General features: G+C 42.5%; 1 protein-coding gene across 14 annotated transcripts in view; it reads left to right on the top strand.

Annotated features, from left to right (window-relative positions):
* Nucleotides 1–12,531, top strand: part of Dgkh (diacylglycerol kinase, eta) — a 173,381-nt gene that overhangs the window by 149,894 nt on the left and 10,956 nt on the right. For 5 of the 14 annotated variants that reach the window (XM_011245099.3, XM_006519169.4, XM_006519172.4 and 2 more), the window contains 5 exons: nucleotides 1,265–1,357; nucleotides 4,028–4,147; nucleotides 5,279–5,387; nucleotides 6,819–6,949; nucleotides 8,953–12,037. In XM_011245099.3, the coding sequence (XP_011243401.3) occupies nucleotides 1,265–1,357; nucleotides 4,028–4,147; nucleotides 5,279–5,387; nucleotides 6,819–6,949; nucleotides 8,953–9,045 (546 nt within the window). In that variant the 3' untranslated portion in view covers nucleotides 9,046–12,037. The other 9 variants (XM_011245100.3, NM_001253766.2, NM_001081336.2 and 6 more) reach the window with 7 other exon arrangements.

Raw genomic sequence — 12,531 nt, 5'->3', positions numbered from 1 at the left:
GTAGTGGTAAAAAGTCACTAACATATACCTTTTTGTGTGATTTTACTTACTTATATTTTATGTGTATGTATGTGTTTTATTTTAGTGTATTAGTATGTAGTATGTGCCTGAATGTATGTCTTACACCATATGTTTGTGGTATCCTTGGAAGCCAGAAGAGGGTAGCAGATCTCCTGGGACTGGGGTTATAGATGATTGTGAGCTGCCTGCTGTTTGAAATGGAACCTGGATCCTCTGGATGGGCAGGCAGTGCCTGTAACTGCTGAGACCCTCCTCCAGCCCTGTAACACACATCTTATGCATTACATATAAGCACGGCAGCACAGAACTATGTGGGAAACTGCTCAGGCAGAGACCACCAATACATGAATCCCCACAAGAGCCACAGAGATGCTTACAGCAGTGAAGTCCGTTCTTCATTTCCCCTCAGTGTGATTTCCTAGTGCACTGTACATTTGTGTACACTTTGCCCAGCTGAAATTGACGCTATTTTTGTGAGTACATGAGTACGTTTTTCAAAGGGGTTTATTCTGTTTTTAACTCTGTATGTACATCTCTGTGTTTATGTGTCTGTATTGGGATATAGGCGGGTGACTGCAGGTACCACCCCTGAAGGCCAGAAGAGGGCCTTAGATTCCATGGAGGTGGAGTTCAGCAGTTGTGAGCCACCTGACGTTGTGCTCGGAACTGAACTCAGGTCCTGTAAGAACAGCAAGTGCTCTTCACTGATGAGTGTCTCCCCGCCCCCACGTTTTGATTGTTTAATCTGTGCCTGTATTGTACTATTCATGACCTGTTTAACTTTCTCTTAATCTTGTTCGATATCTCTTAGCTATGCAATTCGTCTTCAAGATTCTTCAAATTGTCAAAAATCTACAAAAATATGCATAGCTGAACCTCCGATGTTCAAACCCATGATATGCAAAGATCGCCTGTGTAATTGGATAATAATCTTCCTTCGAAACATAAATTTCTTTGATTTAACTTTTATAGCAATATATTTATTGGTTCTAGCATATATGTACTTGTAGATAGGAGATGTGATCCTGAGTAAATATATTTTAGTTGATTCTTGTGATTCTGTGATCTATTAATTAACAGAGATAACCTTATTAACAAACCTGTGTACAAAATCTTGAATGCGTTATGGAATTTTGGTGGTACTTTTGAAAATCACTTACACTGAGAGGACAGTTTAAAGAATGTATTGGTGAGGGGGTTTTCGTTTAATGTGGAAATGTCTATCTTTGTTATTCTCTTCTAGAGCCTTACGAGAGACACTGCCACCGAGATAGCCATCAACGTCAAGGCGCTCTATAATGAGACAGAGGCTTTGCTAGTTGGCAGGGTCCCTTTGGTAAGAAGAAAAAAATGAATGATGGCTGTTCTAGTTTGCTTCTTTGCCTGTGATACACTGTGGCCAAAAGCAAATTAGAGAGGAAAGGGGTTGTTTCATCTTACAACGCCCAGGTCATCCATCACTGAGGGAAGTCAGGGCCGAGTCCCAGAGGCAGGAAGTGAACAGAGACCACTGAGAAACTCTGCTTTCTGGCCTGCTTATGTGCTCAAGCACAGCAGTCCAGAACCAGCTGCCTGTGTGCAGCACTGCCCACCAGGGGCCGGGCCCTCCTTCATTAGTTAGCAATTAAGAAAATGCCCTACAGACATGCCATGGGAAATTCCTCAACTGAGGTTCCTTTTTCCCATGTGACAATGGGTTTGTGTCAAGTTGACACCTGAAGCTCACACTGAGAGTCGTCCACGTGGTGGAGTAAGATTGCCTTGCTTCATTAGTGAGTGTGCACTGAGCCAACCTCCGACCTCCATTCTTGGACCTTCCTTTCGGTCAGACTTTTGCCTGCAGGAAAGCAATGCTAATCTCTAGAGCTATCCTTAAGGCCACCATCTTCTCAAACTATCCCTCTCTCGGCCTTGAGAGATGTGAGCTATATAGGTATAGTAGCCTTTCCTCAGCTACTCACATTTGTACAAACTTAGGAGAAGTCACAGTCCCATTCCCCCAGTGAATACTGAAAATATTATTGGTATGGTCTTCTAGATTTGCTCTATAAACATTCTATTTCAAGAGCTGTTTCTATTTTAACTCAGTTTGGTCCTGGAAATCAAGTGTAAGAAAGTGTGAATCTGGCTAAAGCCCACAGGCCTGAAACATAAATACAGCCCTTTCTGTAAAAACACCTGAATTGTTTTTAAGTGTTCTGTCACTGAATCTTGTGACCACCTGGAATTAGGCATGTAGAAGGCCTAATACATTAGCTGTCTTTCCCTTCCTTGTATATCTTTGAATGACTCCAAAGCATTTCTTGTCATAGAAGTCTCATCTGTTTGGGCAGATATAAACCAACATAAATTATGTAAGTTATTACCGATGTAGTATGTGAAGTGGTGGGCTGGGAACTGGAGCGTGATGTCCTGCTGGGTTCTGTGGTCCAGCAGGATGCGCCACTGGAGTCTCCTTTCTGCTTAAGATGCCCAGAGGCTCTGTGGGGTCCATTTCTCTTCACCACCTCCCAGGGAACTGAAACACAGCTTCCTGGACCACACAGGGTGGCCGTCTCCACTCCTGTGACACAGAGCTAGTAGCTAGTATTGGTTACTTGTTGGTAGGATCGGTGGAGGCCCCGCCTTGGCTATTGCTGGTACTATTATTGTTAATCAGAATCTTCTGTTATTGCTTTTACAAAATAAGCCTACCAGAAATCCTGTGGGCTGTGATTAAGGTTCCAGTTTTCAAATTGAGATGTGCGGTTTGCACGTCACTTGAAAGACTTTTAAGGTCATTTATGATAAGAAAGAAATAGAAGCATAACTTTGTCCTTTACACCCAAAGTATCTCTCTTGCTCTGATGTATTGTATTTAGTGATTATATTATATTAAAACATAAGAAATTTCTCCTTCCATATTTACTCCTCTGTGATCTTCAAACATAGACGTTTGGTTTGAAATATGTCCTGGTAAATTTTACCCAAAGTCTTAACAATAATACGATAATAATTTATTATATTTGAGAGCATCAAAGTTTATTTGTCATTTTACTTCCAGAGCAATTGTGAAATACCATGTAATCAATTTTGTCAGATATACATTCTTATATTAAAAGAAAGTGGTAAATTGTCATACAATACGGTGGAAAAATCTTATTTTTATTAACTACTGGGAGATAGATACTTTCAATATTACAAGGAATCTACAACAAAAAGATGCTTATTATAATAGACAATAATGATAACCTCAGATTTTCTTAAATTCTGTGAACATCAGTATCAGTACTGTGGGGTTTTAAAATAGTCTAGAAAGGGATTGAGTAGGTGAAAGATTTCTCAGAAATACTCTAGTTACATTGTGCTAAGAGGAAACTAAGGTGCCTGAAGTCAGTTACTCTTCCTAAATTTGTATAGCTAGTAACCACGACACGACTAAAATCTCATTGACTGCCTTCCAATTCTGCACATTGTAGTATCTCCCTCAAATATGTTACAGTGAACAAATGGCCATTATATTCTCCTTAAAGCAGCCACATCCAGTTGCAAATTACTAGCCCTTTGGCTCTCTCCTCATTTTCATTTTTCCTTAAACTTTTTCTTTTGATTTGCCAGGATGTATGTGTGTGTGTGTGTGTTTGTGTGTGTGTATTTGTGTGATGTACTTTTTATATGATGGGTGTTTGATTATGATTAGTCTTTAAAACTTATTTGTTTATGGAACAAATCTATAAGTCAGAAGAATTTTGACAAATACGACAGTTGACAGATATGTGTTTGCAAGCAGTGAATGGGGCAGTTAGGATGGGGGAGGGGATGGGTATGAGGGCCAAGAAGCACTAAGCACAGTAGTTTTGGAGGGGAGATTATTCAGTCGCTCCAGTTACATATATCGACTCTGGAATTAGGAGTTAGGACAGTCAACCAGTTTATCAGAAGGGAAGGTGCTCCAGGTGGCCTAGTTGTTGTGTGAAGTTGGTCACCGAGTCTTGCTTTGTTTCCCTCTCCCCCTGCTGGCGACTAGCACTTGGAATCTCCTCACGAAGAGCGGGTGTCCAGTGCCTTACACTCTGTGGAGATGGAGCTTCAGAAGTTAACGGAGATTCCCTGGCTTTATTACATCCTCCGCCCCAGTGAGGACGAGGTACGTCACATCCAGCCTGTCCCTCCGCCCCAGTGAGGTCGAGGTACGTCACATCCAGCCTATTGAATGTGGACAGTAGGACCTCAGAGTCTGAACTTCCCTTTGAAATGAGACAAGTCAGGGAAGTGAAGTTCGAATGCTTCTTTGAAATGTTTTGTCATTGAGAGAGGAAGGGCCTTTTTGTGAACGTGGGCATTTAGTGGAGTAGTACGTGTTCAGTATGCAAGACCCATTTGTGCTGGCTAGTTTTATGTCAGCGGGACACCAGTTAGAATTGGTTAGGAAGAGGGAACCTCGGTTTAAAAATGTACCTACTACATTAGGCTATAGGGAAGCCTGTAAGGCGTTCTCCTTATTAGTGATGGATGGGGGAAAGGCTCAGCCCCTTGTGGGTGAGGCCACCCCTGGGCTGGTGGTCTGGGTTCTATAAGAAAGCAGGCTGACCCAGATATAGCTGTCTCTTGTGAGACTATGCCGGGGCCTAGCAAACACAGAAGTGGATGCTCACAGTCAGCTATTGGATGGATTACAGGGCCCCCAATGGAGGAGCTAGAGAAAGTACCCAAGGAGCTAAAGGGATCTGTAACCCTATAGGTGGAACAACATTATGAACTAACCAGTACCCCGGAGCTCTGGACTCTAGCTGCATATGTATCAAAAGATGGCCTAGTCGGCCATCACTGGAAAGAGAGGCCCATTGGACTTGCAAACTTTATATGCCCCAGTACAGGGGAACGCCAGGGCCAAAAAGTGGGAGTGGGTGTGTAGGGGAGTGGGGGGGAGTGTATTGGGGACTTTTTGGATAGTATTGGAAATGTAAATGAGGAAAATACCTAATTTAAAAAAAAAAAAGAAAGAAAGCAGGCTGAGTTAAGCCCTGAGGAGCAGGCCACTAGGCAGCTCCCCTCTGTGGCCTCTGCATCAGCTCCTGCCTCCAGGTTTCTAACCTGACTTCTCAGCGATGGAAGATAATATGGAAATGTAAGCTGAGACTTAAATCCTTTCCTCTTTGTGTTAAGTTTGGACTTGGTGTCCCATCGCAGCAATACAAATCCTAATTAGGACACCATTCTTAGTTTATACTTGCTAACAGAGTTTTGTTTTTGTTTTTGTTTGGCTTGAATTTTGCAGGAGCCTCCTCTGGATTGTACCAAAAGAAACAACAAAAGCACAGTCTTTCGCATAGTGCCAAAGTTTAAAAAGGAAAAGGCTCAGAAACAGAAAACAAGTTCGCAGCCTGGTAGGTGGTCCCACAGTGCGGGGGCGGGGATAACTTGACGAAAAGTTATTGGTGAGGGCAGGGGAATACTCTAAAACTAGGTAGGGGTAAGCACTTCCCAGCATTGTAAGTATACTAAATATCAGCTAATTGTATACTTTAAAATGGTTAAGATGGCACATTGAACCAGGCAAGCCATATCATACTCAATATGTCCGGGTAGTGGTGAGAATCCATGGTTATAAATGGAAGGAGAAGAGGAGGCGGGCACTAAGTTGTTTCTGTTCTGACCAGTTGAGTCAATGTGTCCATTCAAAGTAGCCTTTATCTTCTCAATAGCTGCTTTAGACATCAGTGAATAACTTCATTTTCTTCTCAGAGTTAAAAAAAATAATAATCCAGATGGCTGTGATAAGGGGAGCATAGACATTTTCTTTTTCCCAGCTTGCTAAATATATGTTTTCACTGAAGTTTCAGATCCCCCTTTTTCCTGTTTTAAGGACACAGTTCCACCCTTTGATAATAAACACCAAAGCCTGTGCTACTTACATTCTCAGCAAAACCAAGGTTTTCTGTACCCTGCTGCTTTCCCTAGCTCCACCCCTTAGAGGTTAGCTTTATGCTATCTGTACCTTGGGAGTTCTATGTCTAGATCTGCCTTTCGTAATGAAATCACTTTATAAATTCTTAGAAGAATTTCATACATTCTTAGGGGAATTTTATAAATCCTTCTGTGGTTTTTATAAACAGTGATATAAAATCTTAACATCTACAGGAATAGTTATTGAGCCATGTTTAAAAACCAAACATAAGGGGAAAAAAAGTAGGTTTTTGCATGGAAGATTTGAAAGAACAGTTATCCATACTGAAAAGTAGCATAATCCAGCTAATCTTGGGCAGCAGCCTGGACGGTTTTTTAATGACAATGTAGTGATCTGTGGCCATTTATTGTTGCAGTTATCAGTAAGAGTCAGTAGAGGAGGCAACACTTAGTGTCTGCAAGGTTTTAAGCATATCACTGGTAAGACCAAGGAGCCCAGAGCAGATTTTAAGGCTAGAGTTTGTAGTTCATTTCTAACTAAACACATTCACCTGTGGTCTTAAGGAAAGACATCGGAGCTCATTCTGATTTTTGCATCATGAAACCACCTGGTGACACAAAATTAATGCCCTGACACTTATTGTGTGGTTTTGATGAGAAGCTGGACTATGGCTGATGGCGAGGGAGGCAAGGGTGCAGGTGGCACCCATCTTTGATTAGTCATAATTGTATCTATCGTGGGCACTCTGTAACCTGCATGGGGAGGGGCGAGGAGCCCCCGTCGAAGCATCTTCTGTCACCGTCCCTTTGCTAGCGCCCCCTGCTGTCTGTCTCGGTTTTCTGGCTGACCTTTGCTCTGTAACGCATCGCGCATGTAGACATTAAGGGGGTTTTGCTCTTAACTTTGGTAGTTCAGAATTGGGGCACAGAGGAAGTTGCTGCTTGGCTGGATCTGCTCAATTTGGGAGAGTACAAAGAAATCTTCATCCGTCATGACGTCAGAGGGGCTGAACTTTTGCATCTGGAAAGACGAGATCTTAAGGTATTTTTTTTTTCCTTTGCGCTTCTCTTTGGCTTTTGACATTTTTCTTGCAATGCAGAATCTTTCCTCCCGTGAGTCCTCTGTCGTGTGCTTCCAGCTTGGCTTGCATTATGCAACTGTGCGCTCACCCCTCACATTTGTTTGTAGTCCTTGTGTGCTTCTGCAGTGAGGATGTCTGCAGTGTTTTCCTGTCAGGACTCTCACAACAGAAGCACAGCACCTTGTGACCTCTCTCTGTGTCCACTGGCATGGCTGTTCCTGTCCTCACGTTTTCAAGTGGGTCACGTCTCTACCACCTCATTGTGTCGCAGCCGCACGAATGGCAGTGACTGTTGTTGGTAAAGACTAAAAATGAATGGAATATAAAGTTAACTAAAAATTAATGTAAAATACAATATGAGATTATAGATGAGACAGCAGTGATAATTTAGAGTCCTCTGATTTTACTGTGTTTCTAAGCTGAACTGTGAAGATCATATAAATAACTAGACAGTGTATCAAAGCTTCCTTCATGGCACAGTGTTGGTGTCTTTTTAGTCTCAAAAGGAAACGCTTCATTTTCTTAGTAAATGGAGCTAAAAATATGCCTAGCTGCTTTCTCTGTCATAGGCCAGAGCATGAAAACCTTCACTGGCGAGCAGCGATTCCACGTTAGCCTTTGTGTACAGATTCAGCGGTAGAATAGCGTAAGCTGGGTTATTCTGCCCAGGATTTAACGAGAATGATAGGAGCTAGAGAGATGGCTCGGGCACTAAAGCTCTGCTGTACAAGCCCGGGAACATGAGGTCAGTCACAGCACACATGCAAACAACAACAGCAACAAGGCACGGTGGCATGCGTCTTAAACCTCAGAACTGGGGGTGAGCAGAGACAGGAGGATTCCCTAGAGTCCTCTGGCCAGCTCATCTAGCCAATGATCTCTAAACTGAATGAGAGACCCTGCCTCAAAACTTACAGTGCTGGAGGAAGACACACATCAGCTTCTGGCTTCCACGCGTACACACAGGCAGAAAACCATTCGTGGTGGGTGGGAGTTTTCGATATATTCTCACAGCATGCTGCCGCTTTACAGCTCCGCGAAGTAACACTGCGTCACGATCCCTTTCCAGTAGATGGTGTTCTAGCATGCATAGAGGTAGGACCTTTCAGCGATTTGTAACTCTTGTGCTTTCATCTGCGTAGTTTAGTGGAAATCTTGGCCCTAGTGATGGATAGTGTAAAATTCATATCTTTATTGCAGAGTTATACAGCGCTTTAGCAGATCAAAAGGAGACTACTGCCCCTATCTGAACATTGTTAGCTCTGATAATAATAAAATAATAGACAGCTTATTCTGTTAGTCCTAACTGATGCAACTCAGGATACACAGTGTGAGAGCTCATAAAGCAGAGATTGACTTCAAAGCTTGAAATGAACGCATACCCATGTGCACACACATGACGCACACCCAGAGCTGTCGTGGCTTATTATAGCTAGTGTTTGTGTGACTTCTGGCAACCTTGGCAGGTTGCACTATTTATTGAAGAGCCAGTTGCTGATCAATGGATTATGCTAGATTCTCTCAGTGTCATCTTTCTGGACGCTCACATCATGCATGTTCTGAACTTATGTGTCTTAAAGTACACATAGATGCATCCATGTTCATGTTCATGAGTATATATACAGATGTATACTCAGCACATGTGTATATATGCATACACATATATTGAATGTAGTAAATACTTTTCAAATTAACATTTGTCTGCATACGCACAGACACCGCATTAGTCAGAGTGACCTGTGGGAGGAGAAAGCGAGTATGAGAAGGAAGGAGAAGGCTGAGGACGACTTTACTGAACCTCCTCATTCGCTTTTCATGGCTTGGTTTTGCTCTCTTCGTGTTTTTCATCCCAGTTATATTCTCTCCCTTGCCACTTTAGAAATCTGTATTGGCATTTAACACTTTTGGTTCTGAAATAGGGTATGGGTGATGGGAAGAGGCCATTTTATTTTTTTTTTTACAGAAGGAGCCTCCTGGAACACAAAGCCACAAAACTGGAGAGCTGCTCCCCTCTTTCCCGTGTGTGAGCTTCGGAAGAGGCCGACCCATAGACTAGTTCCTGCATGCTGGGGAAGGGTTACCTCCTGCCGAGTCTCCTCCCACACACCCGCTGCTTCAACTCCTGTTTATGAATATGACAGGGATTAACAGTCTTCTCTAACCTTGACCTCATTAGTGAACTGTAGGATTCTGTTTCCAACCGGCCGCTGATACTTGGGCATCGCAAAGGGCATAGATCTTGCTGTGTCCCAGAGGGACTCTCACCTTCTGCCTCTCTCCTGCTTTGTCTCCTCACCAGCTCTGCATTTTGCTGAACCCTGTTCCTAGCCCCTCGGGTGCTGGAAGCGGATAAACCCAGAGTCATATTTAGCATCTTCCCCTTCCTGATCCACCTCGCCATTCTAGCCAAACTCTTACGTTGTAGATTCCGCTCCATCGTTGCTCTCGGGTTCTTCCCAGGACCTTCCTTCACGCTGCACCCCACATCCCACCTTTCCGTGGAAGATCATCTCGTTGTCCCTCTGACTCTCCAGTTTAGAACCCACCACTGTGATGTGTTGCCATCTTCAAACAAGTTCATGACTTTTCTGCTCAGGGCCTTCCAGAAGCTTCTCGTTCTTATGAGAACAGTTGCGTCCATCTCTGAAGAGACAGACCCAAAGGCCCTGCCTATTTACTCACCCTCTTGTCCCTGGCCTCTTACTGGACCATCCACTTTGGTGTCCTGGCTTTAAAACACTGTTTCTGACCATGAGAATGTGTGCTCATGGCTTATGTCTCACTATCCCACACCCAGTTAACTCCTTCCCACAGCTCAGCCCAAGCATCCCTTCCTTAACATGGGGGATTACCAAACAAGTGAAGATAACAACCTGACAGCCTAGCTTGCCTATGAGAAACATTTCTAACATGCTTTAGCAGAGGAAGAGGCAGGCAGTGATTTTTTTTTCCCCTGCTGGAACCCAGTAGGGATGCTGGAGAAGATAAGATGGTAAAGGCATAGTGGGGGGTCCCCTCCCCCAGACACACTCAGAAAGTTGTATATGAGTAGCTAGAAGGATAACTCAATATCTTCAAAGGAATCTTTGGCAAAATTATGTCTGTTCATCCAGAGAAACAAAAAGTCAGTAATAAGGAATATGATAACTACTGTAAGGTCTGGAGAGATGGAGACTGGGCAGGAATCTAGACAAATCAATGATCCCCAGGCTCAGAGAGGGCCCCATCTCAAAAATAAGATGGAAGTCAACTTAAAAAGACACTCTGTGTTGATCTTTGACCTCTACATGCATGAACAAAGCACATATCGATCAACACACATACATCGCCACACACAAACACATCAAAAGTAAGTATACAGTGATACCAGTATATGATACCTGATGAACTGAGAGCTCTATCAAATGTCAAAGCAAATCTTTTATCATAACCTAACAATTAGAAGCTGAGAAGATACTGAATTTGGTCAAAGTAAAGAGACTGTAGCTACCAAGCCGGGATAACTGTGGTACCCTCTAGAAAATGTTCCTCTCATTGTACCAAAGCTGTAATTCTGAGGAGAATATCAAAGTAAAGCTTGTGTTCTGGAGAAAGAAGTGTTTGTATGGCCTAAAATAAGATACTTAATATATTTTATAAGCAGAGTATTATTGCAACGTCTAAAGAATAAGTCTGCTGTTCAAATGGGAACTCTGAAATGTAGCATTTACATTCTTTTTGCCAAAAAAGATATTCCATTTAAGTGTTTGTCTTTGTAAGTGTATGCTATATGTCCAGGTGCCCAGGGGGCCAGCAGAAGTCATAGGGTACCTGGAGCTGCCCTGACAGAAAGATGTAAGCCACTTGACATGGGTGCTGGGAACTGAACTTGTGTCTTTTGCAAAGTGGCAAGCCAACTTTAGTCACTGAGCCAACTCTCCAGTCCCATTAAAACACTCATTTATATTGTAAATTTATGCAACAGATAAAAATTTGGGCTTGCCCTCAAGTTTGGTATTTATCACATATCCAAGAAATGTGAAATAGCCTAAGAACTAATTTTGTTCATCCAGGTAGTATTTGAGAACATTTGGTTTTTTGGGTCAGTTAAGTTTGATAAAAAATGTTACCCTAGAATTATCTCAAGCTTGAATTGTGCTGGCTATAGAAAAAATGGTTTTCTTGAAGGATTTAGAATGGTTATTATTACTGCTCTAAAGAATAAGAGAGAGTGTATATGCTGTGTCCATGTGTGTAATTCAAATCAGTTTGGTCTGCTTCATTTATGACTTCAAAATAAATCCAGCCCCTACACTGTAGAACTGTGTGAACTTTCTTAGGACATTTCCCTTTAGTAATCCTATAGTTAACTTCTTGGGGGAGTGTCTAGCAAGATAGGGGAGAATTAAAATAAGAGAATCACTTAGAAGCACTGAGGGCTGAGACCAGCTAGCCTAGGATGTTTTGCAACATAATTTAAGCAACAAGAGAGTGAGCCTCAAAAAGTGAGAGGAGAAAACCAACTCCCAAAAGCTGGCCTCTGGATTCCACCTGGTCACTGTGGCATGTGCATGCCTAGACTCATTCACGTTCACACAGACACTCACGCACACACTAATAAATAAGATATTCTCATCAAATCTGGACTCATGATGCAAATACAAATAAATTTACAATTTAAATTACAGGTAGTGGACACTGGTATCTTCCCCTGTGAAACCTCATTTTTCTTTCCCCAAATCCTGCGTCTCATGTAGCCCAGGCTGGTCCCAAACTTGCTATGTAGCCAAAGATGACCTGGAAATTGGTATCCACCAACCCCTGACTAGTAAATCCTGGAACTTCAGGCATGTACCACCATGGCTAGCAGGCCTCAAGCTTAAGTTTAATACAGCACTAGATAGAAACAAAGCTTAAGAGCTGGGTGTGGCAGCACAGAATTCCAAAGGTTGGGAAGCTGAGTCAGGAGGATCACTAAGTCCAAGAGTAAGCTGGACAAGGTGGCAGAATCTTGTCTACAAAAGGAAAAGAAAGAGAGAAAGAGAGAAAGAGAGAAAGGAAGGAAGGAAGGAAGGAAGGAAGGAAGGAAGGAAGGAAGGAAGAAGGAAGGAAGGAAGGAAGGAAGGAAGGAAGGAAAGAAAGAAAGAAAGAAAGAAAGAAAGAAAGAAAGAAAGAAAGAAAGAAAGAAAGAAAGAAAGAAAGAGAAGAAAGAAGAAAGAAAGAAAGATAGATGTGTGTGTGTGTGTACGTGCGAGTGTACATGATAAAAACCTGTGCCTTAAAAGTCTGGTTGTCCTCCATCATTTGCCTCAGATCACAAAAGAGCCAGTATTTTTTATTTGAGAGAGAGAGAGAGAGAGAGAGAGAGAGAGAGAGAGAGAGAGAGAGAGAGAGAGAGAGGAAGAAACCATATTAGTTTTGACTCTTGAACACTTTCCCTAGCTGTACACAATTTGGGAAGATATCACATTTAAGAAGAGTTTGCATGGGGCCTGGTATCGTAACTTAGTTTTCTACCTGTCACTTCCAGAGCTGATCAATATGAACTGTTAATAAAATGTGT

The sequence above is a fragment of the Mus musculus genome, chromosome 14 (assembly GCF_000001635.26).
Source record: "Mus musculus strain C57BL/6J chromosome 14, GRCm38.p6 C57BL/6J".
Taxonomy (NCBI): domain Eukaryota; kingdom Metazoa; phylum Chordata; class Mammalia; order Rodentia; family Muridae; genus Mus; species Mus musculus.
The sequence above is the reverse complement of the archived record's forward strand: the minus strand, read 5'-3'. Positions and strand labels throughout refer to the sequence as shown.